Here is a 25,971-nt window from a genome sequence, read left to right as displayed (position 1 = left end):
AATACCTAGGAATAAATTTAAACAAGGAGATGAAAGACATACTGAAAACTATAAAACACTGGTGAAAGAAATTAAAGAAGGATTAAATAAATGGAGGGACACACGTGTTCATGGGTAGGAAGACTTAATGTTGTTACGATGTCAATACTACCCAAAGTGACCTACAGATTCGATGCAAACCCTATCAAAATTCCAATGGCCTTTGTTGGCAGGAGTAGAAAAGCCCATCCTCATATTCCTATGGAATCGCAAGGGGCCTCCCCAAACCAAAACAATCTTGTAAAAGAACAAAATGGGAGGACTCACTCTTCCTAATTTCAAAACTTACCACAAAGATAATGTAGTCAAAATAGTGTGATTCTGGCATATGGACAGACATGAAGACCAATTGGATAGAATTGAGAGTCCAGAAATAAACCCGTATAGGCCACTGATTTTAGATAAAAGTGTCAAGTCTATTCAATGGGGAAAGACAGCTTCTTCACGAAATAGGGCTGAGACAACTGAATTTCCACATGTAAAAAACATAAAGTTGAGAAAAATGAAGTTCAATGCCTACCTTACACCACATACAAAAATGAACTCAAAATGGATTGAATATCTAAATATAAGAGCTAAAACCATAAAACACTTAGAGGACAACATAGTTAAATCTTTATGACCTTGAAACTGACAATGGATTCTTGATGTGACAGCAAAAACACAAGCAACAAAAGAAAAAATAGTTGAACTGAAAAACTGAAAAACTTTTGTGCACAAAAGGAGATAATCAAAAAGGTAAAAGTACAACCTGCAGAATGGGAGAAAATATTTGCAAATTGTTATCTGACAAGGGTTTACTATCCAGAATATATAAAGAACTCCTAAAACTAAAAAGAAAGATAAACAACCCAAATAAGAAAACAGGCAAAGGACTTGACTAGACATGTCTCCAAAGAAGATACACAAATGACTAAAAAACACATGAGAAGATGTTCAACATCATTAGTCATCGGAGAAATGCAAGGCAAAACCATGATGAGATACCACTTCACACCCACTAGGATTCCTATAATTTTTTTAAAAAGGAAAAATAACAATTGTTGGCAAGGATATGGAAAAGTTGCTGGTTGGAATGTAAAATGGTGCAGCTACTGGGCAAAACAGTTTGGCTATTTAGGAACAGTTTGGTTCCTTAAAAAGCTAAACAGAGAATGACCATATTATTAACAAGTTCCACTCCTAAATATGTACCTGAAAGATTTGAAAACAGGTATTGCATTTGTATGACAGTGTTCGTTGAGGTATTATGCATAATAGCCAAAAGGTGGAGACAACTTAAGTGTCCACTGATGGATGAATGGGTAGATAAAAGTGGTATGTCCATACAGTGGAATATTATTCAACCATAAAAAGGAATAAACAACATGGATGAAACTTGAAAACATTATGCTAAATAGAATAAGCCAGACAGAAAAGGACAAATATTGTATGATTTCATTCATATGGAAGATTTAGAACAGGCAAATTCATAGAGACAGAAAGTAGATTAGAAGTTAGTAGGATGGAGTGAAGGAATAGAGAGTTATTGCTTAGTGGGTACAGAGTTCCTCTTTGGGGTGATGAAGAAGTTTTGGAACTGTAACAGGGTGCAGCCAAGAGGGGGGCCCCAAATAGGGATTTGTAATGGGGTCCAGAAGAGCTTGGAGATAATTGGCTCCACACCACAGGGCCACACCTGCCCGGAATGCTGGCAGCTGTGGCCAATTGTGGGAGGAGCCGGAAATGGGGCTGCAGAGGAAGATTGGCGCTGGGATTTAAACCCAGGTGCCACAGCCATTTCACCTCTCTTTTTTGGGACCACACGTCTTGTTGGGACCATGTGGTTTTGGAAGTGCTCCCTTTTTGCCACTTGGATGGTGCCGGGAGCCTGAATCACAGACTTCTACTTCTTTCCTGAGATATGGCACCCCAGACTGGGCAAAGGAAAAAGGAAGTGTGTGTGTTTGTGGGTATTCTAAAGAACTTTAGTCTGTTTAACTTTTAAATAAATAGTAATTCCTTTCCCTTTTACCAATCTCTGGCATTGAGAGACATCTTTCCTCTGGCGGTGGGCAAAGTGAACCTAGTGCAGGGGAGGGACCCCTGGAGAAAAAGGGGGGTCTTTTATATCGTTCAGCGCTCCCCCCAGTCTGTTCTGTAATAGAACTACATAGTAATGATGGTTGCAGAAAACTGTAAATGTACATAATGCCCCTGAACTGTCCACTTAAAAATAGTTAAAAAGACAAATTTCATATTACATAGATTTAACCACAATTAAAAAAAATTTTTTTAAGGGGAAAATGAGAGGCAACAAAGATAAGGATGAAGGGAATGTCCAGAGTGGTGGGAAGGAAGAGCCAAGTTGCCAGCTGAGTGGCTGTCCAGGCGAGAATGGAAGGATAAAACCGAAACCTATGCTATTGTATTGAAAGGATCATTTCCACTGTAACAGAGCTTATGAGAGAATCACATGTGTATGTTCATGTATATGTATGTGTATTCAATATTCCAACTCTTCAAATGAGGCAGTTATGAACACCCCTATGCCTGGTATGCCCTCTGGCCATGGATGAATCTGCAGCCGTGAGAGTGTGTGTGCAGGGAAGGGGAGCAGTGGGGGGCCAGATAAGCACGGGAAAGTGGGCTGAGGAATCGCAGGGTGGAGGCAACATTCATGGACTTGGGTTCTCGTTGGTTCAGTCTCCTGTCTTCCTTCCCGTCCCTTTGCCCTTCATACCCAAACAACAGAATCGGCCAGTTGGACAGAAGAGACAGGAGGGTGGAAGGGAAAAGGAGGGAGAAGATGGGGAGGTGATGTGCACCCTCAGTGGCCTCCCAGTAGGGGTGGCCTTGGCGATTTGCCCTTGGGGAAAGGGCAAGTGTAAGCCCTGCTGACGGCCATGGCAGTCGGTACTACTTTCCAGAGTGATTTGGTAGGGAGGTCAGCATTAACCCAACGCCTTTACTTGCAGTTAGCAGACAGAAGCGCTAGCGCCAGGCCACGGGACACTAACACAAAGATGTTCTCTGCAGCCTCGTTAGACTTACTACGAAACTGAAAACAGCCTGAATGTCCACCAGCAAAGAAATGAGGACTAGGGAACAGAGATAGGGAAATTAATCCCACATGATAGAATGTGATGTAGGGTTTTTTTTTTTTAAGTTGAATCTTTTTGTGTTGACATGGAAAGGTGTGTGTGAGAAAAAAAAGTGAATGGCTGAACACTATGGATAGTATGACCCGTTTTTCTGGGGGGAAAAGCGTATGAGATACGTAGATTAGGGCACATGCCAAAATCTGGAAGGACAGTCAGTGTTTAGTTTAACAGCAGTTGCCTCTGGGAATGCGATCGAAGATGGTTTGGAGAGGAAACTTCCACTTTTATTTCACATTCTTCTGTATGCTGGGAATCTCCAATACAGTTTAGGCAATGCCAGTATGCGGGTCTTTAAAAACCAGCTTTGGGAGTGCAGGGGAGGTGGGCTTGGTGGAACACTAACAGGATAGCTCCAGAAAGGGGCAGGACCCAGGGCTCTGCCCTGATTTGCTTGGTGCACTTGGGCTGCCGCCCCACCCCGATTTGGGTGGGGCCAGTCATGTGCTGATGGGTGTGTTGTTTGGGCCCTGACCTGGGATCGAACCTTCGACTGGATCAGGATGATGCTCTAACCTAACTGACCTACTCAGCCAGGACAAGCAGCTAGCTTTTAAAGCACTAGAATGACTGGAAAGTTGTTGGCATTTTATTTATTTATTTATTTAAATCCTCGCCCGAGGACATTTTTTTCATTACTTGAAAGAGAGAGAGAGAGAGAGAGAAACATTGACTTGGTTGCCTTCCTGTACATGCCCTGACTGGGGACCAAACCCAAAACCTGGCTATGTGCCCTGACCAGGAATCGAACCTGCTAACTTTCAGTCCACGGGATGATGTTCCAACCAAATGAGCCACACCAACCAGGGTATGCTGTTGACATTTTAATGAAATATAATTGGAGAAAGCAGCATGGCGGTCAGACTCTGAGTTGCCTGCTGAGGAGGGTGTCACTGGGTGGAGCTTTTCTTACCTGTCCAGCAGGCCAGGCCCTGTCCCTGCCCTGAGTTAGAACCCTCAGTCTGGGCACCTTCAGATCAACCAGGGAAAGTCTTCTCTCCATGGGAGCTGGCGAGAGCTGAGCCCTGGGTCCCGAGCCTCAGGTCTCGGAAGGGCAGAGGAGGGCATGGGTCTCTGCCAGCCGTGGTTCTCCCAGGATGGTGCCCGGACAGAGCCAGTGCAGGCGAACTCTGGATGGCAAGAGAGTGCCAGACATGTCGGGTGTAAGCTGCCCCTCCCTGGAGGTGTCCACGAAATGGGCTAATCACAGAGGCTGGAGGTCCTATCAGGGACCAGCAGAGGGGACAGTTGTGTGACCTGCCCTTCAGGTGGCCTGTTCTCCAGGCTCTAACAGAAAGGGAAAGTGATTCAGCTGATGGAATCAGGGAAGGCTGTGTGGGAGTCAGCATTTGAGCTGAACTTGGGAAGGTGAGGGTGAGATTTCAGACAAGAAAAATGTGACAGTATTGCAAGGAACTTCAGAGACCTCCCCCCACCCCCTTTGAGGCAGGACACACATAACTCACGTGAAGCTCAGGGAGCTGAAGTCACTTGCCCAACCAAGGTCACATCAGTTGTGCAGTAGCTTTGAAAAGTTCAGAGGGTTCCCCAGGGCAGGGTCTTTGAGGAGCCAGTGAGTGCAGTCAGCACCGTGATTCAGGCCCAGCAGTTAATGAGTAACTGGAAGGCCCCGTGGCCAGGAATCAGCTGGCAGGGTTTGTAGGTTGAACTTGAGCTTGTTTGGGAGTCTTAGTGAGTGGGTGACAAGTCACTCCTGACAGAGAAGTTTGTTCCGGCAGTTCAGGATTGGGGGGACCATGCTGAGAGACAGGAGGGCAGAGCTGTGCTCGGGGCTGCTCCCCAGGACCTGAGCTGGGACCCAGAGTTTTCAGGTGAGAGGCTCAGCTGTGAGCGGCACCCCTGCCTGCCAGCCTGATGGGCTGCCAAATTGACTAGCTAGTTACCTAGCTAACTTGCTTCCTAACTACCTATTTACTTCCTTTCCTTCCTGATACCCTTCGTCCTAAAACCCTTTTTTCCTTCCTAACTCTTCTCTCCTTCCGTCCTTCGCTTCCTTCTTTCCTAATTTTCTTTTTTCCTCCTTCACTTCCTTCTTTCCTAATTTTCTTTTTTCCTAACTTCTTTTCCCCTACCCCTCCCTCCTTTGCCTCCTTCCCTCTTGGCTAACTCTCTCTACCTTCTCAGCTACCTAATTGTTTTCCTTCCTAACTAACCAATTTACGTCCTCACTCCCTTCCCCCTAACTTCTTGCCTTCCTTTTCTAAAGTTCTAACATCTTCCTGAAATTCAGGTTTTGGAGTCACACTGCCTGGGTTCAAATCTCAGTTATACGATTTACTGGCTCTGGGGTCTGATCAAGTCACGTCACCTCTCCAAGCCTCCGTGTCCTCCTCCTTCAAACGGGGAAGATGATATAGTTCCTAACCCATGACATTGTGGGACCAACCTCAGGTCCACCTGGTGCTTGGTATATACTGTCACTGGTATGCCATTGGTGTGCCCTGGGTGAAGGGGTAAATGGACCGATCACAGTAGAGGGAAGACAAATACAACAACAGGAGCAGGTGCAGAGAAGGGAGCAAGAAGCCATAGCAGGGGGGAGAGCTGCTCAGATGTGGGGGTCACAGTCAAGGTGACGGGGAGCAATGGGTGTGTCAAAGTTCCCACAGGGCTTAGAAGTTTTACACATTGCTACAAAGATGAAAAAAAATACCCTGACCCACTGTCCCACTGTCACCTTGGGTCGTGGCCCTCCAGACTCTTCTCTGTGGCTGTACACAAATGTACGGGTCCACGCGTGTCTCTTTTCTCTGTACAAAGATGGTCCCTGGTACACCTACCATTCCGAACCCTGTTTTTTTTCTTTTCTTTTTGCTTGACACTGTGGCATATATATGTTCCTGCTTCATTTAGCATAGGCTCATGTATCGATTTTGTTTGTTGTTGGGTAATTTTCCATTTTACATGTCCTGTAATTTATCTTATCAATTCATTCCTTGATTGATGAGTCAGATATGTATGGAGCTTCGACTATATTCCTGCCCCCGGTCTGGGAGCTGGGCAGTCAACGGTGAACAGAACTCTTTGCCCTTGTGGAGCTGATCTTCTCATTGGAGACAGAAAATAAAGCCTTGTGTGAGAAGGTGTCAAAAAGTACAACATAAAGCAGGAAAAGGGGATAGGGAATGAGCAGGACTGGTTTTATGGAGCGACCCGCCATCCTGGTTTGTCCAGGAATGTACTGGTTTTAGCACTGAAAGTTTCCCACATCCTGGGAAGCCTGGAAGTCCCAGACAAACCAGGGCAGTTGGGTGCCAGCAATCAGAAAAGGCCTGTCTGAGTGGTCACATGTGAGCAGAGACCTCAGTGACGTTAGCGGAAGGCAGCTATGCAGATGTCTGGGGAAAAGCACTGTGGGCAGAGGAAAAGTAAGTGCGAGGGGCAGGAGGCCGGGGGACCCTCTGCGTTGGAGGGACAGCCAGAAAGCCAGAGAGGCTGGAGCGCAGTGAGAGGAGAGCAGTGGGGAGAAGGTGGAGCCAGGTCGGGTGGAATCTCTCAGACTATGCCAAAGACTTTGGATTTTGATCCTTCAAGTGATGGGGTCACTGGCGTTTTGAGCAACAACTCGCGTGATCTGATTTACCTTTTTAGAGACTTATTCTGGCTTTTGGTGGAAAGAGATCATACTGGGTGAAGAGAGAAACAGAGAATCAGTAGGGCAGCTATTGCAATAATCCACGCAAGTGACGCTGGTGGCTCAGGCAGGGGGGGTGCAGCGGTGGGTTTCTGGATGCATTTGGAAGTTAGAGCCTGGTGGGAGTTCTTGGAGGAGTGAGGGTGGGGTGAGGGTGCCAACGTGAACTTTTGAGTAGGTGGCAGCATCATTACAGAGATGGAAGGAGCAGGCTGAGGAAGAGTGGAAGGAATGTGAGCCGAGACTTGTTTTAGCCACGCGAATCTGAGGTGCCTGGATATCTACCCAGGGAGGCGTCAAAGAAGCAATTAGATACTTAAATTCGGAATGTGGGCGAGAATCAGAGCGAGAGATTTGTTTGGGAATTACTGAGTGTAGTAGGTGCTCAATGCTGTTAAACTGCTTGAAATCTACCAGGGAACAAGTGGGGACAGAGGTCCAAGGGCTGAGCCCCGGGGCAGGCCAGCGTTTCAGGTAAAAAGAAGAGGAGGATCCAGCAGAAGAGGAGGAGGAAGAGCAGTCAGGGAGGTCAGAGGAAAGCAGGAAGCTCCCTAAACCGAGCAGGAAAAGGGGGTGCGTCATGCCCCCCTGAGAAGCCGAGTGAGTGGGAGATGAAGAATTCATCACTGGCTCTGGCACGTGGAAGCCACTGTTTTGGTGCCATGTTGGGGTGCAAGCCTTTTTGAAATGGAAAGACAACTCTTTCGAGGAGACGAGTTGAAAAGGGGACAGAGAAACGGACAGTGTCTGGGTGGGGATGCAAGGTCGAGAGAAGGCGCTGTTTCAGCAGCGATATGTATGCTGAAGTGCCTTGGGGTGGATCACGTAGGTCGTTATTATAGCCACTGTTGCTCTCCTGTTCTAAGCAGTGCTGCTGAACGAGGGGCCAACCAGGGGCTGGTTGTTGAAAAGAAATGTCCTTGTTCTGAGCGTGTGTTTTGTCAACATGACGTCCTGCCCATCTGTGTATGGGTTCAACATTCCCGTTTTGTTGGAAGATGGTAGGCTGTGATACTGTTCACTCGGGCTTCCTTGGCTGACATCACCCAGCACCCTGCCCTTCAGAGCCCGCAGAGAACCTCCAAGGCCTCTAGGCTCAGGTCCCTCCCTGACCAAGCCCTTGGCCCCAGCGCCATAGATCCCTCCACCATGGTGAATTGCAGAGGTCTGAGTGTGGCATGTGGTAGCCACACAGGAAGTTCCAGAAGAACAGGGGCTATGTCAGGCCCTGTCACTCCTGCATTCCCCAGATGACCCCTCATGTGCTCCAGGGGAGAGGAGGAACCCCATGAGTACCCCGTGAATAATTATCCTACCAGGCAGCAAGAACTTCATGAGCCGAGTGCCGCTGCATGTAGCTGGAGAGCTGTGGGCCAGCCGGCCCTCTCCTGAGGCCAGCAGGGAGAGGCCCAAATGCCCAAGTACTCGGCAGTCAGAGACCAAGGCCAGCTGGACTGGGCCAGACACCGGGGCTCAAACATCTGCAAGTTCTTGGGAAGCGAAAGGCTCTCAGCTGCCACGATTGAGGTCCTGGGGCCTCATCTTCAGTCCCAATGGTTTACACCAGGTCTGGGTATGCCCCAGGGGCAGGTCTTCTTCCCGACAGCCCCCCCCACACACACACTTACCCACCAATATGAATGCAGACACACAGTGACCTGCACGTGGTCACACACATGTGTCAATAGACACCCACACTCATCTGCAGACTCACGCACGTAGATGCCCACATGCACACTCACACACATACATACAAACACATGTAAAGATACACATGGACACATCGACACACTACACAGAGGCTCCCCGGAGCACACACATATACACACCAAGAACACACAGATACAGGTACAGACACAAAATTATACAAACTCGATCACCATGGCACACGCTGACAACAGAACACAGGTAGTCACCTGCATAGACTCATACACCGACACAAACACCGTGACATACAGGGACACACAGACGTGACAGACAGACAGGCCGAAGCACATCCACACATTAAACACTGCACACACACCCTGACCCACACTCACACATTCCACCAAGCCCCGAGTCTCCAGGGCTTTCCTGCAGCTGTCGCCCACCCCCAGGGGGAGGCGATGTCCCCGAGGGAACAGAGGTCTCCCAGCCCCATCTTAAGCTCTGCTGGGTCCTGCATGACATCAACAGCCCCCCGATGCTGCCGGGAGTTTCGAGCTGGGGCCAGGCCAGCACCAGGCACAGACACTTCAGCCCTTGTTGGGAGAACAGAGAGAGGCTCTCTTGTCCACGGCCCGTCCTCCAGCTCCAACTGCTGCTTCTCTCAGCTGCCTCTCCTCGGGCTGGTGCAGGTATGTGGGGCCCGGGAGGTCAGGGCCTGGCAGAGGGGCCATCGGAGTCAGCACAGGAGAGGGTGTGGCCGCAATGCGGGCTGTCTACGGGAGCGCAGGCCAAGGGCACCAGGCTGCTGCACTCTCTAGCAGGCAGTTCTTCAGCTTGCTCTCTCAGGTCTCCACAGAGCCTGGGGACTCCCTCCCTTCCCCTGTGGTCACTTTCTCAGCTCCCCAGAAGGCCATTGGGCAGTGCTTCCAAGTGCCCCCTCATAAAGATGGGCAGTGTCTATCCAGAGAGGCTGGGCTGCAGCCTGTGCCCCACAAAGGGCCAAGGCTGTGGTCTTGAGATGCACAGTATCCAGCAGTTTCCCCAAGCAACGGGTACGTCAGGTGAAATATCAGCTCTTGGCCTTGACCTTCCAAGCAGAGGTGGGTGGGGCTGTGGGGCCCTGGGCACCCTGAGCCAGGGTGTAGACAGGCCAGCCTCCTCCAGCCCGCGGGGGGGGGGGGGGGGGGGGGCGGTTGGGGGTTGGCGCATGGACAAACACTGTGCTCCTGGCTGCATGGACCAGCTGATCTGTTTAATCTCAGTCTGGGGTCTCTCCATGGCGTCAGCCCAAGGCCCCAAGGCAGCTGCCTGCCAGGGGCATTAGGCGGAAGTCCCTGTGGCAGGGAGATAGCACAGAGTCCAGGCTGGGGCTGCCCCCGGGAATTCAGGGTGGCAACATGCCTGGACGGGAGCCTGGGCAGCTCAGCTGCCCCTCACAAGCTGTGTCATCCTGGCAAGTCCCTTTCCAGGCCTCAAGCTCCCTACCTGTGAAATGGAGCGAGGGCGGCAGACTTTATGGTCTGCCAGGGTCCTCCAGCCTGGCCATCGTGGACTTTTGGAGCTGCCTGGCTCTCAGGGATCTTGCTACTCTGGCGGTCCCCAACCCTTGTAAAAGATTCAGCCTGGGAGGGGCCACCCTGACCATCCTCCCTCCTTCCCAGTGGAGGTTGTCTCATGCAGGGGTGGCTGGCCTCTGGGGTAGAAGGAGCTCAAGGTTATGGCTGGTGCGCGGATGGGGTTGGGGAGGGGTGGTGAGGGCAGCGGGGCGCGAAGCCCTAGACAGGTGAAGCTAACTCCCCAACCAGCTCTCTAATGCCTGCTCCTCCTTGTGCCCCCAGCCCCACCCTATCACTGTTACAGAATGGACTCTGGTCCTATCCCAGCCGGGACCCCCAGTCCACAGGTGAGTGGGTCTTGGTTCCCCTCCCCACCACCAGGGGGCTCACGTCCTTGCCTAGCTCAGAAAATCGACAGAAGCACGTTCCAGGCAGGTGGGCCATCCCAGACAGGACTGGGGGACCAACGGGGGTCACTCTGAGCTCACAGAAGTGGTCTATTTGTTGGTTAAATAGATAAGAGACTTGGGCAAAGTCTTCAAGAAGTAAATGGAGTGGAAAGGTCATAGGATTGGCCCTGAGGACACCTGGGTTCTAGTAATGTCTTGGAGCTGCCTGTAAGTCCTTGGACAGGACAGCCCTTCTCTGGGCCTCAGGTTCCTCACCTTCACAACTGGCACGACGGCGAGGCGCCCAAGGCTGTTGTGAGAAACAGATGAGATGGTGGATAGGGGGTGGGTGGGGAGAGGGGTGGGAGGGAGGGAAGGAGGAAGGGAGGAGGGAAGGAAGGAGCCTAGTAGAGATGTTGGAGAATGGATCAGGGCCTGGGCCAGGGGACAGGGAGGGAGCCATGGAGTAGACACCTATGGATATTAATTACTTCTTTGTGTAAATGTCTTTAGCCCTCAAGGGCCAATGAGAACATCAACCTGGGGCCTTCAGCCAACCCAAAGTAAGTTCTGGTCTTTCAAGCAACTTTCTTCCCTAGCCTTGGGAATAAAATCCAAGTTCTCTGGTCTACCTTCAAGACCCTCTGCCCACTGCGCCCAGGACCGTCCCCCACCTCTACCTCACTAATTCCACAGCCTCCGCCCTTGCTGAGCCCTGGGCCTGGAATGCCGCCCAAAGTCTGCTCTGTGAGCTGATCCCCACCCTTCAGGCCCTTCTCAGGCTTTGAAGCCAGATCTCTCGCCTTCTATGCAGTTGTGTCTGGTTTTCTCCCCACCGTACCTGTTATTTACCTGATCGTGAGGTCCCCAGGGGCAGGGGCCAGGCTTATAAGACCCCTCTTGGCTGAGAATACTTTAGCGGTGAGGAGGCTTGGCCGTAGGAAAGCTCCTTGTATTCCCCACCTTCAAAGTGAAAAAGAAGTCTGGATTTGATCTCAGGACCAGGTTTTGCAAGCTTGCAAATGCTGACCCGTGTTCTCCCCTCTTCCCCCAGTGCCCGGCCCACTGACTTCGACTTCCTCAAAGTCATTGGCAAAGGGAACTATGGGAAGGTGAGTGACATGGTGAAAGTGGGGGGCCTGGATCTCCCCTTCTCCGGCCTCCTCCACCCCCTGCCTGTCACTCACATGTGCAAAGAGGGAGCTTACAACCTGCAGATTCGGGGATGCAGGACCAGAGCTGGGGGCCATCAGAGGAGTGGTCACCTGCACGGGCTTGTGCTTCTGCTTCCACTCAGGTCCTACTGGCCAAGCGCAAGTCCGACGGGATGTTCTACGCAGTGAAGGTGCTGCAGAAAAAATCCATCTTAAAGAACAAAGAGGTACCCGAGCTCAGGCATAAGCATTTCCTCTCCTTCTCCTCAACTCCCAGGCTAGGGTGGCTTCCCAAGGTGAGTCCCAGCTGTGAGGGGGTCCATGGGCTGGGTGAAGAGGCGGTCACAGCAGGGGGCCAGGTGGTGCCCAGGATGCTGACCCTTCTCAAAGAAGGTAGGTCAACCACCTCACCCACAGGCCTGCAGGAGGAGCAAGCCCAGCCCTGTGCCTTCCCCTGGGAAATTCGGGGCCCCACGTGAACAAGCTCTCGGCCGTGTCTAGGTGACCGCCTCTTCTATGCGTCTGTGCAGGGTGGGGTCACACTTCATTGTCTGAAGGCCCTTCCAGCCACAGCCATCCTGGAGTTGCCAAGGCTTTAGCTCATTTATGCCAACCCCATTAGGAGGAGTGAGCAGGCCCTGAGAGAGGACTGAATATCAACTTGGAGGACTCAGGAGAGGACAAGGACATCTTGGGAGTGGGCGGGGGAGGTCTTCCTGAGGGAGGTGGCCTTGCAGCTGGCCTTGAAGGTCTGAAAAGAGGGTGCCCTGGAAGGGGAAACAGCATGAACTAAAGCATGAATGTGGCTTCATTTATTCAGTAATCATAAATGCTTTGCTCGTGACCCCAGGGTTGGGGGGTAGGGGTTTCTTTTCTGGGGGCTGGAGCTGCATCCATGTGGACTGGTTGGGGATGAGGCAACCACACAAAACCCTGAATACTAGGCAAGGAGTTGGGCCTGGCAGTAAGGACCCACAGTGGGTGTCTGAGGAGGGGCCTGGGAAGGTCCTGGGCAGGGCAACCCCCACCAGCGGGGCCTTGTGGGCTGTGACACGTGCCCCTGTCTGTGTGACCCCACAGCAGAACCACATCATGGCGGAGCGCAATGTCCTTCTGAAGAATGTGCGGCACCCGTTCCTTGTGGGCCTGCGCTACTCCTTCCAGACGCCCGAGAAGCTCTACTTTGTGCTCGACTACGTCAACGGAGGAGAGGTGGGTGGGCCTGCAGGGAGCTCCCCTGGGCCAGCTCTTAGCTGGGGGCTGTCCATCCCACATACCTGCTGAGTACCAGGCTCTGGAATGATCTCATGTTATTCATACAACAGGCCCATTCTGTACATGAAGAAACCGAGGCTCAGGAGCTAACTCACTTGCTCAAGTGCACCCAGCTCGTACCTGGCAGAACTGGGATTGGAATGTGGGTCCATACTGACTCCCCCTGCAAAGCTGCCCAGGCTCACCTGGGAAAGGCCGATGTTAGAGGAGCTCTGCGGTCAAAGTTTCTAATGCCCTCATTTTACCCCAGAAGCCACTGGTGGGGTGACCCATCACTGTGGCAAATGAAGCCCCGAAGGTCGCTGGTGACCAGGAAGCACAGCTGGATGAGCTGAGTTCCCTCCTGGACTTTACTCTGGCCCTCTGGGAAAAGCTTAGTGGGGTCTCCTCAGCGATCACAGATTTAAGTTGTGTGACCTCATGCTTTTTAGCCTGGTGCCAAGATGGGAGTGTTTTTCCTGCATCCCTAAGCCACCTGGTGGAGATGAAGGGCTTTCCATGCCAGCAAAAGAGACCAAAGCAACGGCCCATAGGCAGATCTAACTTGGGCTGAGCTGGTCTCAGCCACAATAATCTTATCACTTCGGGTGGAGGAAAAACACATCTTTGAACCACCCAGCTTCAAATCCCAGCTCTGCCAGTTGCAGGCTGCAGTGAACTTGGCAAGTCACCTGACAGCTCTGACCCCTCCCAGTTTCCTCTTAGGCGGAACTAGCTTGTATTTGATACCTTGAAGGTGGTCATGAGGATTAAATGGGATAAGAGATGTGAAGGGTTCTGGCTTGGAGCCTGGCACACAGTAGGCACTCAATCCACACTTACTCATCTCTCCTGCTGACCCCTTGGACACCCACAACTGCTGTATGGGGTGCAGACCGGCATATCCTTTGTCATCTGAGTGCATTGTGGCTCAGAGACGGGGTGACTTTGCCAGCTGCCCCCTGCACTCTGGGAGCTGGAGCCGCCCCTCCACCCCCACCCCAGGAAACCCTCTCACAGGTGTCTTCTCCCTCCAGCTCTTCTTCCACCTGCAGCGGGAGCGCAGGTTCCTGGAGCCCCGGGCCCGGTTCTATGCCGCCGAGGTGGCCAGCGCCATTGGCTACCTGCACTCCCTCAACATCATCTACAGGTGAGGCCTGCCTGTGGCTCACAGCCAAGCCTGGCCCTCTGCCCCAACAACCAGGGGTTGTGAGCACCCCTAAGTCCTGATGAATCCCAGTGAACTTGGTCCTTTGTCTGAGGAGAGTGCCCCCAGTGCAGTAGGGTGGGAGCCTCGTCCTTTCTAGGATCAAGTGCCCATCCCCCTCAGGCTTCCCTGGACATCTCCGTGAGCCTCCATGAATACCCCTCCCGCCAGGACCCCAGGTCCCCCACTGTCCTCACTAAGTGGCTGAGCCATCATGGCATGCTCTTCTCTTGTTTCCTGCAGGGACCTGAAACCAGAGAACATCCTCTTGGACTGCCAGGTGTGTGTATGTGTGTGTGTGCATAGTTGCACACGTATTCTATGCACCCACAAGTGTGTGTGGATGGGCATGCATATATTGTGTAGGAATGCATTCAAGTATGTGTGTGTCCATGTGCCCACATACGTGTGTGCACACGAGAGCATGTATATGTGCACATGTGTGTACAGGAGGTCTATAGGGGGCAGGGGTGGAGTCAGGTAGAGGCTCATGGATTTTGTAGTCCTCCATGTCTTAGACTGGGTTCCCTGGGAACAGACCCTTAGCTGAAACATTGGGTACAGAAGATTATTGGGGAACACTGTCAAGAGATTGACCTTTAAGGGAGTAAAAAGGCAGGATTGGACGGGAGAGGAAGCTCACCTGCACTGTGGCTGCAAGTAAGGCCTCAACTGATCAGGGTGAGGAGGGCCCAGCTGGAATGGCTCTTCAGAACTGTTCTTAATTGGGGTGTGTAGGCTGGGAGTTGTGCCCCTGCACTGGTCATTCACTGGGTGGGGACCACCCCATGGGAGGGCCAGAACTTTGGGTGAAGGCAGTGTCCCAGCAGGGGAGAAGGGCACAACAGCTCTTAAAGGGACTGGGCAGAGCCCCGTGGTATTCTCCCTCTCCACCACTTCTGCCAGCCTCCCACCTGCCCCGCTGCGGCAAGGTGTGGCTGCTTCCTCAGTCTCCAGAGCTCTGCTACCAGCCCCCTCCAGCGAGGACATTCTGGAGCTGCCACTGTTACAGGGTATGGGTCTGGGTCTGCAATGAGCTGGGCAGACAGCGGGACGCCATCTCTCCCCGACCCCACCGCCCCCTGTGCCGCTCCCAGTCCGGAAGGCCTAGTTTTTTCAGTAGAGCCTCCAGCCTGTGCAGGGCATCAGACCCCACGGCGCCTGATCTTCAAGGTTAGGCCTGGCCATACCTTAATCTTGGACCACCCTTCTGCCCCTTCCCCCCCTCCTCCACAGGGACACGTGGTACTGACAGATTTTGGCCTCTGCAAGGAAGGGGTAGAGCCGGAGAAGACCACGTCCACATTCTGCGGCACCCCTGAGGTGAGCTAACCCTCCCAAGAGAAGGCAGGCCATGAGGGGTGAGGCCACAGTGCCTGATTAGAGGTAACGGCATACACCTAAAACAGCTCACCTCTCCCACCCAAGCACTTCCCCTGAGCTGCCTGTGCCCGCAGCCTTGTTTCCCTCATCTGTGTCACGGGGGCATCAGCTCTAAGGGGCTGCTGGGACTCGGCCAGCTGCTCGTGACTCTGCCATGGTGCTGCCCAACAGAAAGAGAAATGCAAACCATACAGGCGACTGAAATTTCCCAGCAGCCAAAGTAAAAAGAAACAGGTGAAATTAATTTTAATAATGTGTTTTAATTAACCCAATGCACACAAAATATTCTCATTTCAACATATGATCAATATAAAATTGTCTAGATAGTTTATTCTTTTGTTTCCTAAGTCTTTGAAATTGGGGTGTATTTTACATTGATGGGCCACCTCAGCTCAGACCAGCCACGTTTCCAGTGCGTGGTGGCCACATGTGGATAGCGGCTGCCCTACAGGGTGAAGTCCATGTGCAACAGGAGGGCCTAGCCTGACAATTAAGATCAGGGCTGGCAAGTGTGAAAGATACCTTTCTTCCGCCCTCTTCCGGCCACCAAGAACCTGGAAAGTTAACACCTGTGGGTCTCAGCAGTAATTCCCACGTCTGTCTGTCTCTTCTGCCAACACCTCCATGCAGCCTTGGGGTTCAGCCCTTTCCTTGAACTCTCACCAGTGTTGACCCTTGGAGCTCGGACCGGAAGGGGTCACCAGTTGCTTGGACAGCTGTCTGGGTAGGGTTGTGGGACCAAGGCTGCAGGACTGGGAAGCTCTGCCCAGCTGGGCGTGAGGCAGGGTATTAGCTGCTCTATTGTTCTGCCTTCGCTTGACGATCCAGGCTTCAGACCGCAGCTGTGCCTCCTCGGTTTGCTGCAGGATAGCTGATGGACAGATGACCTCTCTGCGCAGGAGCCATTGTCTGTGTTTGTGAATGGCCAGGTGTCCGCCGGACAGAGCTGGCCTCCCCAAGCCTGACAGCCCAGCCATCTCTTCCTTGGACATTACCAAGGGCAGGCAGCAGGGCACATGGCACCCCGGCTCATGTAGGAGACAAGAGGCCCCAACATGTCATCTCTTCCATGACCTTTTTCTCCAAGTGCCCTGTTTACAAGTGGAGAAACTGACTCTGGGGGTCTTTCAGATAAGTGTTTCCCCTCAACAGTACCTGGCTCCAGAAGTGCTTCGTAAAGAGCCTTATGATCGGGCGGTGGACTGGTGGTGTTTGGGGGCCGTTCTCTACGAGATGCTGCACGGCCTGGTGAGTGGGATCTGGCTGTCTGCAAGGGACATCTGGCTCTGAGGAGAGGTGGGGGTGGGTCTCTCCCTTGAGTCACCTGCTCAGGCCCCTCAAGGAACCGAAAGGGCCATCTCTCCATTCCGAACTAAAAAAGATGATGCCAAAGTGAATACAAGGATGATATGCCTTTGTCGATAACGCCAGTGCAGCACTTTATAATATACCATCTCCTATGTTACCCCTTTGGTTCCCTCAAAACAGCTTTTTGAGAGTGGCTGCAGAAAATGGAGTTGTTTTTAATTTACTGAAAGGGAAACTGAGGCCCAGAAAGGTCACAGTACTGGTAGGTGGTGCAACCAGCCCTGGACCCAAGCCTAGGTTTAGATGGAGGCACATGTAGACTCGCCCCAGGCCAGGCCTCACTCTGGGGTGGCTTCAGCAACAGAGCTTGGTGGGCATAAGGAAGGAAGAGCTGGCAGAGCAGGTGGGAGGAAGAGCGTCAGGAAAGACGGGCTCTGGATACGGTTTGGGGCCTGGCTCTCTTCCTAGCTAGGCCACAGGCTTTCATCTTGCTGAGCCTTGTCTTCTGTTCTGAACAATTGCGGCCTGTCTCCAAGGATGGTTGTGAGGCTGGGATGAAATGATGAAGGGGAGCGTGTGAACCTTGCAAAGTGCAAAGTTAGTGCACAAGGCGTGTTATGAGAGGTGGGGCAGGGGATGCTCCCAGGAGGTGCACAAGTCTCACACAGGTGGAGCGAGACTCCTTGGCCTTCTCAGAGGCCCTCTCCACTGTGCTGGAAGCCCAGAGGTCTCTGTCCCTCTCCAGTCTGCCTTGTGAGCCAAGGTATAAGACCTGTATCAGCGGGTCTGGCTGACCCTTCCAGCAACCCGGCTTTGCTCTAAGTCTCTGAGACTTGTGCCCACTTGCACATGGATGATCTTCCAGCTCTCTCCCTCTCTCACCAGCCACCCTTCTACAGCCAAGACATAGCCCAGATGTACGAGAACATTCTGCACCAGCCACTGCAGATCCCTGGGGGCCGGACGGTGGCTGCCTGTGACCTCCTTCAAGCCCTTCTCCACAAGGACCAGAGGCAGCGGCTGGGCTCCAAAGCAGACTTTGTAGGTGACTTGCTGGTGAAGCACTGGCCCCTCCCTGCAGAGGCAGCTCAGAAGCACAGTGACATGCATCCAGCTAATTTGTTCATTTGGAAATGCATAGATGCTGCTGCTTATTTCCTTCAGTCTAGTTCTTTTATTCAACTAATATTTACTGAGCACCTACTATGTACCAGACATTGAACTGGGTGCTGGGGATTCAATAGACTGGGTCTCTGCCTTTACTGAGTTTATGGGGAGGTCAGGGAGACAATGAACAAACATTATATACAATTGTTACAGAGCATGGCAAGTATCAGGAAATAAATGAACGATGAGCTGAGACAGACAATAATAAGGGGGTGAATTCACACCTGCATGGTCACGGAAGTCCTCTCTGAGGAGGTGACAAGCTGAGACTTGAAGGATGAGAAGGGACCACTCATGCAGAGCTGGGAGGCGGCATCCAGACACTGGGCAGCATGTGCAAAAGTCCTGTGGTGGGAGCGAGGAGGAGAATGGTATGCTTTAGGGTATTTTGAGCAGGGGTGTGGTAAGAGCCAATTTTAAGTTTCAAGAAATTCCTCTGGCTTCTGTGCAGAGTGGACCGAACTGGCTTTTCACAAATATGTGAGTGCTTCCTCCTTGCCAGTGCCCAGGCTGGGCACTCAGGATATAGAGACGAAAAGGTCACAGTCCATTCTCTTAACAAGTTTATTATATATTTTGTATTAAAATAGCGTTTAAAAAATAATCTTACATTCTCTCCTCAACCAAAGAATATTTGGGTTTATAAAAGGAAGACCACAGTACTCTTCTCCCTGGAAGTTTGTTTTCTCTTCTAGCATCGTGGCTGAGATGCATGGACCAGGAGACAGGCTACCTGGGTTCAGATCCCCCCTCCGCCACTCACACTTAACTTCTCTCTCTGAGCTCAGTTTCCCCAGCTGTAACAATAGTGCCTAAGCTCGAAGCTGCTATACAAACCAAATGGATTAAGATATGCAAGGCACTTAGGCCAATGCCTGACACATAGTAAGTACTTTTTAAGTGTTTGTACCAACAGCCCTACATGTCAGATGCTGTGAAGTATAACAACATTTAGGGCATTTATCTACCCGTCCCTGGCCGGCTTAGGAATGAGGCTTTCATGAAGACCAGTGCACTCATTCCAGTTTGCATCTTAAAAAATATGTATGATTTGGTCTGGCCTGTGTAGCTCAGTTTGTTGGTCATCCCATACACTGAAAGTTTGCTGGTTTGATTCCCGGTCTGGGCACATACCTAGGTGGCATGTTCGATCCCTGGTCAGGGTGCATACGGGAGGCAACTGATCAATGTATCACATCGATATTTCTCTCTCTCTGTCTCTTCCTTCTCTCTCTAAAAGCAGTGAACAAATGTCCTTGGGTACAACCAGTGTCACTAGTTTTGAGGGACCTGGGATATTTTGGATCTGGCTTTTTAACAAGCCTAGAAGACAGTATTCTGACATAAGTTGGCCAGAGAATCATTCTTGAGAAACAGAGAGAGAGGGGGTCCTGCTGGGACAGGAGACAGTTGGTGCTGACATTGGTTTGGAGTAGGAAAGAAGTGGTGAAACCCGCCCAGGGCTGAGTCCTAAATTCTGGGTCTCTGGGAGCCCACAGCTTTTCTCAGGGGCTTTCCTTCCTAAACCTTCTGGAGCGAGTTGCTTTGTCTATTTCTCTGGTGTGCATTCTGGAAGAATCAAATGCACTAAGGCAGAGTGGGGTGGGGTTGCCAAGATCCCCCGGGCACCCTGAAGGCAGGTTCTGCTGTCTCGTTCAGTGACGTACCTCCAAAGGGTACCAGGTGCTGGCACAGAGTAGGTGTTCAATAAACAGATGTGGAATAAACAAATGCCACAGGGAAAAGGTCTGGGTTCCTGATGATGGTGAAGGGGAGAGGCCTGGCCGCAGAATTGTCCTCCCAGGAAACCAGCCTGGGGGCAACTTACATTCTCAGTAAAGGTTTTCAGGCTTGACAGTCAGTTGCCAGCAGAGTTGGAGCTTGGGGCAGAGTCAGGGTGGGGCTGGAGCGCCTACAGGGAGGGCTGCTTCTGATCAGCACCTTCTTCCTGCAGGTTGAGATAAAGAACCACGTTTTCTTCAGCCCCATAAACTGGGATGACTTGTACCACAAGAGGCTGACGCCCCCCTTCAACCCAAATGTGGTAAGAGGTCACCACAATGCGGATTCTGGATTATCAGGGCTGGTGGGAGTTTGCAGGGCCTCTGGGCCAACTCTCTACAGGTGGAAAAAACCTGGATCCAAGGGGCTCCATGCTTTGTCCAAGGTCACATGGAAAATTAGATGCAGAACTGGTCTAGAACCGGGAGTCCTGACTGCCAGTTTGAGCTCTGTGTGATGGGCCATGCCTCCACTTCTTCATTTTTAGCACCAGTAACTCTCACTGCACAGCCCTGGATGGGTTTTAAAGTGCTCTGTGTCACTTAGCGCCCCCAGATGGAGCCAAGCCCTGTAAAGACATTTCCCCCCTATGGTTAGCTCTTTTCCCGATAAGAAAAATGGCATGTATTCATTGTAGAAAGTATGTAAAACAGAGAAGCTTAAAACAACAGGGGAGAGAAGCTTATTCTCTCATTACCCAAGAGAAACCATAGCTGATGTGTTTCCTTTCAGTCGTTTCTCTGTGATTTTTACCTAGGTTATATTTTATTTATAGATACTTTCCTCCACCCCATCTTTTTTTTTTTTTTGCTAAAAACTATGTCATTATTACTTTAAAAAAAAAAGATTTTATTACCCTGGCTGGTGCTGCTCAGTGGATTGAGCATCTGCAAACCAAAGGGTCGCAGATTCGATTCCCATAAGGGCACAGGCCTGGGTTGTGAGCCAGGTCCCTGGTGGGAGGCACGTGAGAGGCAACCACACATTGATGTTTCTCTCCCTCTCTTTCTCCCTCCCTTCCCCTCTCTAAAAATAAATAAATAAATAAATAAAATCTTTTTTTAAAAAAAGGAGGGAGAAAGAGAGAGAAGCATCAATGTGCGAGAGAATCATGGATCAGTTGCCTCTTGCACGCCCCCAACCACACACCTGGCCCACAACCCAGGCATGTGCCCTGACTGGGAATTGAACCAGTGACGTTTTAGTTCACAGGCAGGTGCACAGCCCACTGAGCCACACCAGTCAGGGCCTGTGTCATTACTTCTGTACGTAATATAAAACTTTATAAGGATCATTTTAAGTGGCTCATACGATTTCAATCCTATGTTGGCGACATAATGTGTTCAATCCTGCTCCTAATGGTGAACTTTAGATTATCACCATTTTTTAATTTATCGTAAAGTACTGATGAACATCTTTAAGTGTCTGTCCTTGCCCAGAGATCTGATTATTTCCTTGGGATGGATTGCAGGTGGGGAATGACCAGGTCAAAGAATGTGAATGCTTCCTGGTTCCTGAGTCCTGCTGCCCTCACTGTGTGTTAGGGAGTGCAGTCTATTTCTGGCCGGTGGAGTCTGCTGGAGAATTCTTACTCTCTGCAGCGTGTGCATTGTTTCTAACTTTGCAAATTTAAGTAAAACAAATAGCATCTAGTATTGCTTTAATTTATGTTTCTTTGATTCACAATGAAGGTGGTTAGTTTGTAAATGTTAATTAGCAGTACTAGTATGAACAGAAAGAACCCCATTTCAGGTGGACACTGGACACTCTCTTGGCCACCTCTAACCATCAAGCCACGTCGAGTCCCCTTCATCCAAGCAGCCTGCACGCCTCAGCACTGCCAGGGTTACTATTCACATCTCTCCTTCGGTGGTCCACCTGTTCGTGAATGTGCCTTTGAGCACCGGGTCCTTGACATCAGTTGTCAGAGAGGACATGTTCAGTCCAGGCACCTGCAAAGTGTCTTTGTCTGAGGATTTAAAAGAAGACTTTGAGGATAGTATTGAACATACACCCTGGAGAGAGAATAACACACAAAATACTAGACGGGGTGGGAATAAAATGCAATGCAGGAACTTCAGAGTGAGACATAGTGGGGCTCCTGCTCTGTCACCTACCACTTGTGAGAGCTTGAATAAGTTCCTTTAGCATCAGTGTCTTCATTTGTAAAAAGCAGAACAGACTTTCCTTGTCTAGGGCCATACATCAAAAAAGGGCCAGGGTTCACGTTCTGATCTCGGAACTCTGGGTCCTGGGCTAGTGCCACTGCATCCTGTGGCCTTTTTGAGAAGCTAGAAGCCAAGGTCTCTTCAGTTCCACAGGCTGAGGCTTGCATACTAGAGATTTGTAGACCTTTCTACTTGCTCACCTGCTTACTGCATAAAACCCAGCTGTCTCAGTCTTCTCCACAGACAGTGCCTCCTCCACAGAGAGGTTGTATTGGCTAGCTCTTGCTGCATAACAAGCCACCCCCAAACTAGGTAGCTTAAAACAATTTGTTACTTCCTTCTGCTTCTATGGGTTATTTGGGTGGTTTTTTTGGCCCAGGCCAAGCCAGCAGTCTCTGCGGGGCTCTTTCATGTTAACACTCAGCTAGCAGGTCAGCTGGCAGTTGATGATCTAGAATTACCTCACTCATGTGCTTGGCAGCTGGAGCAGCTGGGGCAGCTGGGTCCTTGTTCATGAGGCCTCTCGAACTCCAGCAGGATGGCCTGGGCTTATTTATTGGTGGCCTTAGGGTTCCAAGTGCAACAAGAGAGAACTCCCAGTGTGTGTTTTGCAAGCCTCCAATTGCATCACATTTGGTAATGTCTCTTTGGCCCAAGCAAGTCACGTGGCTAACACATATTAAAGGATGGAGGAAGAGACTCCATCTCTGGATGGGAATGGAGAATTTGTGACCATTTTTACAATCTCCTTCACAGGTCTTGTGCAAAATAGCTAAAGCAATCTAATCACTCTTTACCATATTACCCTATTTTATATTTTTATGAGACCTATCAACACCCTAAATTATTTGTGTACATGTTTATTTTCAATCCTCCTGCCCCTTTCTTAATATAAGCTCCATGAAAGCAGGGGCCCTCTCAATTTTGCTCTCCCGTATTCCCAGGGCCATGAACAGTGCCTGGTAGGCATTCAGTAAGTATATGTTGACGAGGCTTGTCTTAGGGTTGGTTGTTGTGAAGTAGGCATGGACACTGCCAGGGAGTTAGAGGAATTAATATGTGGTTATTGGACCTCATGGAATAAAAAACTAATGTAAGCTCATGAGTAAGTGACAGTTAAGGAAGGGTGTCCAGAGAGTGCTCGGAGGGGAGGCCCAGCATCCCTCTCAGGGTTTGTGGGTTCCTTTGGCAGCTCTGATGCCCGTGTTCCCATCTCATTGTTGGCTTATATTCACAGGCAGGACCTGCTGACTTGAAACACTTTGACCCAGAGTTCACTCAGGAAGCCGTGTCAAAGTCCATTGGCTGCACTCCGGACACTGTGGCCAGCAGCTCTGGGGCCTCAAGTGCATTCCTGGGATTTTCCTATGTGCCGGAGGATGACGCCGCCTTGGATTGCTAGGAGAGAAGTCCCTGCAACAGCTCTGAAGACAGCTGGATCTGTAAGGAATCACCTTCAGCTTCCAGGAACAGAAACTCAAAGAAACAATGGCTTACATAAGATTTTGTTTCCAGCATATAAAGAATTGTGTTAGGTGGCCCAGGGCTGGTACCACAGGTCATCAGATACTCAGGGGCTTTCTATATTTTGTTCTGCCATCCTTGGCAGATGGCCTCAATATTAGTTGCTACATTATCATAGGGTGGTTACTGGAGCTCTAGCCATTGCTTTTGTGTTCTAGGCAGGAAAAGAAAGGAGGAAGGAGGGAAGAGCCAACAGACACTTTTACAGTTTCCCTGAAACCCCCGCCCACTGACTCTGCTCACTAGCCACCCATGCCTACCTGTAATGGAGGCTGGGATATGGGACTTATTAGCTGGCACATTATTACTCCTAATAAACAGGCATTCTGACACTAAGCGGGGAGGAGGAAAATGTTGGGTAGGCAACCAGCAGGGCCTCTCGTGTTTAGATTTTTATCTCAAAGTGTGAAATGACAGAGATGTGGCAAGCCTATGGGGTATCACCCAACACCCTCTCTTATTTTCCTGTGTTGGTGGTATTTTTTTGTTGCCAGTAGTACTAGACATTTGTTATTAGATCTGTCTGCCTGGCATCCTGGGAACTCCTCCCTCTATTCAGGCAATGTCCTACTTCATGTGTCTGGCTGAGGGACCATGACTACCTCCACTGACAGTAGCTGAAATTCTAGACAGTTACTTTCCCAGCCTCCCTTGTAGCCAGGGCCAGGCATGTGACCCAGGGATGCAGCTGTGCCAGATTTTGACTCAAAGAAGGGACTGGGAGCTCCCTTTCATGTGGTAGCTGTGGTGACGGTACCCACAAAACCGAGTCCCTGGTGTAGAGGTGGCAATGATGTAAATTGTGGCAATCGGGGCTCTGTGGCAGCTGCAGCAGCAGCAATTCCTTCATGTCAGTGCTGCGGTGTCATTCCCCTCACTCCTGGGAAGTCCTGAGCCTCATCCTCTAGCTTTGCAATGACTTTAAGAGCTTCTGATGCTTTTAACCCCCATCCCCTTTTCCGCTTAATTGTCCAGTCAGCTTCAGAACACCAGCCTATGCTGAAGCAGTTTCTGTGCTAGACTCTTTCAAGTCTATTACCAGTTTGTATCCAAACAACCCTAGGTGGGAACTATGCGGATCCCTTTTTACCAATGAAGTAACAGGGTCAGAGTTCTTGTTCCTTGCCTGGTCCCATAGCTAGTAAGGGCCAGAGCTGGGACTTAGAGCCCTATGGGCTGACTCCAGGGCTCTCACATGTAACCTCTGTGCTCATCTGCCTCCCACTCTGTTGGGTCCAACAGAATAGCTGTCAAAATCGGTAATGAGAGCCAAATCAGGAACTGATCAGAATAAACTGGATGGTGGGAAATGGGCGTGGAAGAGGAGACATTCAACTGGACACTCAGGGTCTGGCCCTGGCTGCCAAGTTCATGGTGTGCTCCACCTCATCTGCCCTTGTATGTTTGGCAGGTCTAAGGCCATGCATGAGCCCAGGCCTTGGACAGGGCTAGGGGCTGGGGCCAGCTTGGTGACCACAGCTTCCCAGCCACCCATGGAGCTCCATGTGATCAAGATTAGTTATTTGTCAAGGTAATTCTGGACAGAATGTGAGAACCTAACCTCATGAATTCAGAATACACTACACTTGTAGGGATGGATCATGTGCTTTATTTCGTTGGAAAGAGGCTTCTTTTTCACAAACCTGTGGTTCATTATCTACTTACTAGCTTTTTGGTTTGTTAATAAGAGAGGAACTTTCTTAACATCAGTGTGTGCTGTGATTTTTATTGCCTTAACTCAGCCCTTTTCTCCCTCCCATTTTTCCAGGGCAGCCTGCTCCCCACCCCCACCCCAGAAATTATAGGGGATGACGCTGAAGACGATGGAGAACGCACCAGTGACACAGGCAGTGGAGACCAAAGCTGGGTCAGGAAGAGCTGTTGTTACCCTTTGACGTGCACTGAGAACTCTGAAACACTCTGATTTATCTTCATAGTGTCTGTTGATTGACAAATGTAGAACATGAGGGAGGGGCCAAAATCCCCCCAACTTCCCAAATCAAAAACCAAGAGACTGTAATTGTCCAAAATGTGCTAGTACTGTCAAAAGTACACGACCTGCTGTAGATTGTGAAACACATAATGGTTATCTCTGTTCTAAGGCTGTAAGATCACAACATTCTCACCAGGATAGAAAATAAACATGGAGAAAAACCATGATATAGAACTGATCATGCTACGCCTGTTTATTGAGCATGTTCTGAGTGTTAAGTGCATTATCTACACACCTCACGGTGAGCCAGCATTTAGAAATTATTAACCTCCTTTACAGATAAGAAACATTTGCTCAGAGAGATTAAGCAACTTGCCCAGGGTCACCCAGCCAGGAATTGAACTTGATGGTGGCTGAATCTAAGACCGTTGCTTTTTCTCCCCCAGCCCCCAACGGTGGGAGAAGTGCTCTGGATAGGTACTCTTTCCGTCTTCTGGCAAACACTGACTCCACACGGAGCAGAAGGATCCCAAGACCTGTGCCAACTCTCAAGTGACACGGCCTACTCTCTCTACAGTGGAAACACATCACTTCCATTTTTATCCCTCACTGAAGACTGTGTATCTACCCAATTTTGCACCAAAATACAGCATCCCTAGGAAGAG

At 50.4% G+C, this 25,971-nt stretch overlaps 1 protein-coding gene across 3 annotated transcripts; it reads left to right on the top strand.

Moving 5' to 3' along the window:
* The first annotated feature begins 4,776 nt into the window (after nt 1-4,776).
* Nucleotides 4,777-25,694, top strand: SGK2 (serum/glucocorticoid regulated kinase 2). 3 transcript variants are annotated; one of them, XM_045194893.3, is made up of 15 exons: nt 4,777-5,011; nt 9,010-9,170; nt 10,320-10,384; nt 10,940-10,989; nt 11,481-11,538; nt 11,724-11,807; nt 12,664-12,792; nt 13,872-13,984; nt 14,285-14,321; nt 15,278-15,364; nt 16,577-16,672; nt 17,618-17,773; nt 19,854-19,943; nt 23,087-23,291; nt 25,142-25,694. In XM_045194893.3, the coding sequence occupies exons 2-14, from the start codon at nt 9,017-9,019 to the stop codon at nt 23,249-23,251; spliced, it is 1,284 nt and encodes a 427-aa protein (XP_045050828.1). In that variant the 5' UTR covers nt 4,777-5,011; nt 9,010-9,016; the 3' UTR covers nt 23,252-23,291; nt 25,142-25,694. The 3 variants fall into 3 exon arrangements, with proteins under 3 accessions (XP_045050828.1, XP_045050827.1, XP_024415524.2); XM_045194892.3 differs by having other exon boundaries at nt 4,789-5,011; nt 8,931-9,170; nt 12,661-12,792; nt 25,142-25,690; XM_024559756.4 differs by having other exon boundaries at nt 4,796-5,011; nt 12,661-12,792; nt 25,142-25,690.
* Nucleotides 25,695-25,971: the final 277 nt, after the last annotated feature.

Source organism: Desmodus rotundus, chromosome 6 (assembly GCF_022682495.2).
Source record: "Desmodus rotundus isolate HL8 chromosome 6, HLdesRot8A.1, whole genome shotgun sequence".
NCBI lineage: Eukaryota > Metazoa > Chordata > Mammalia > Chiroptera > Phyllostomidae > Desmodus > Desmodus rotundus.
This window is presented reverse-complemented; position numbering and strand designations above follow the sequence as displayed.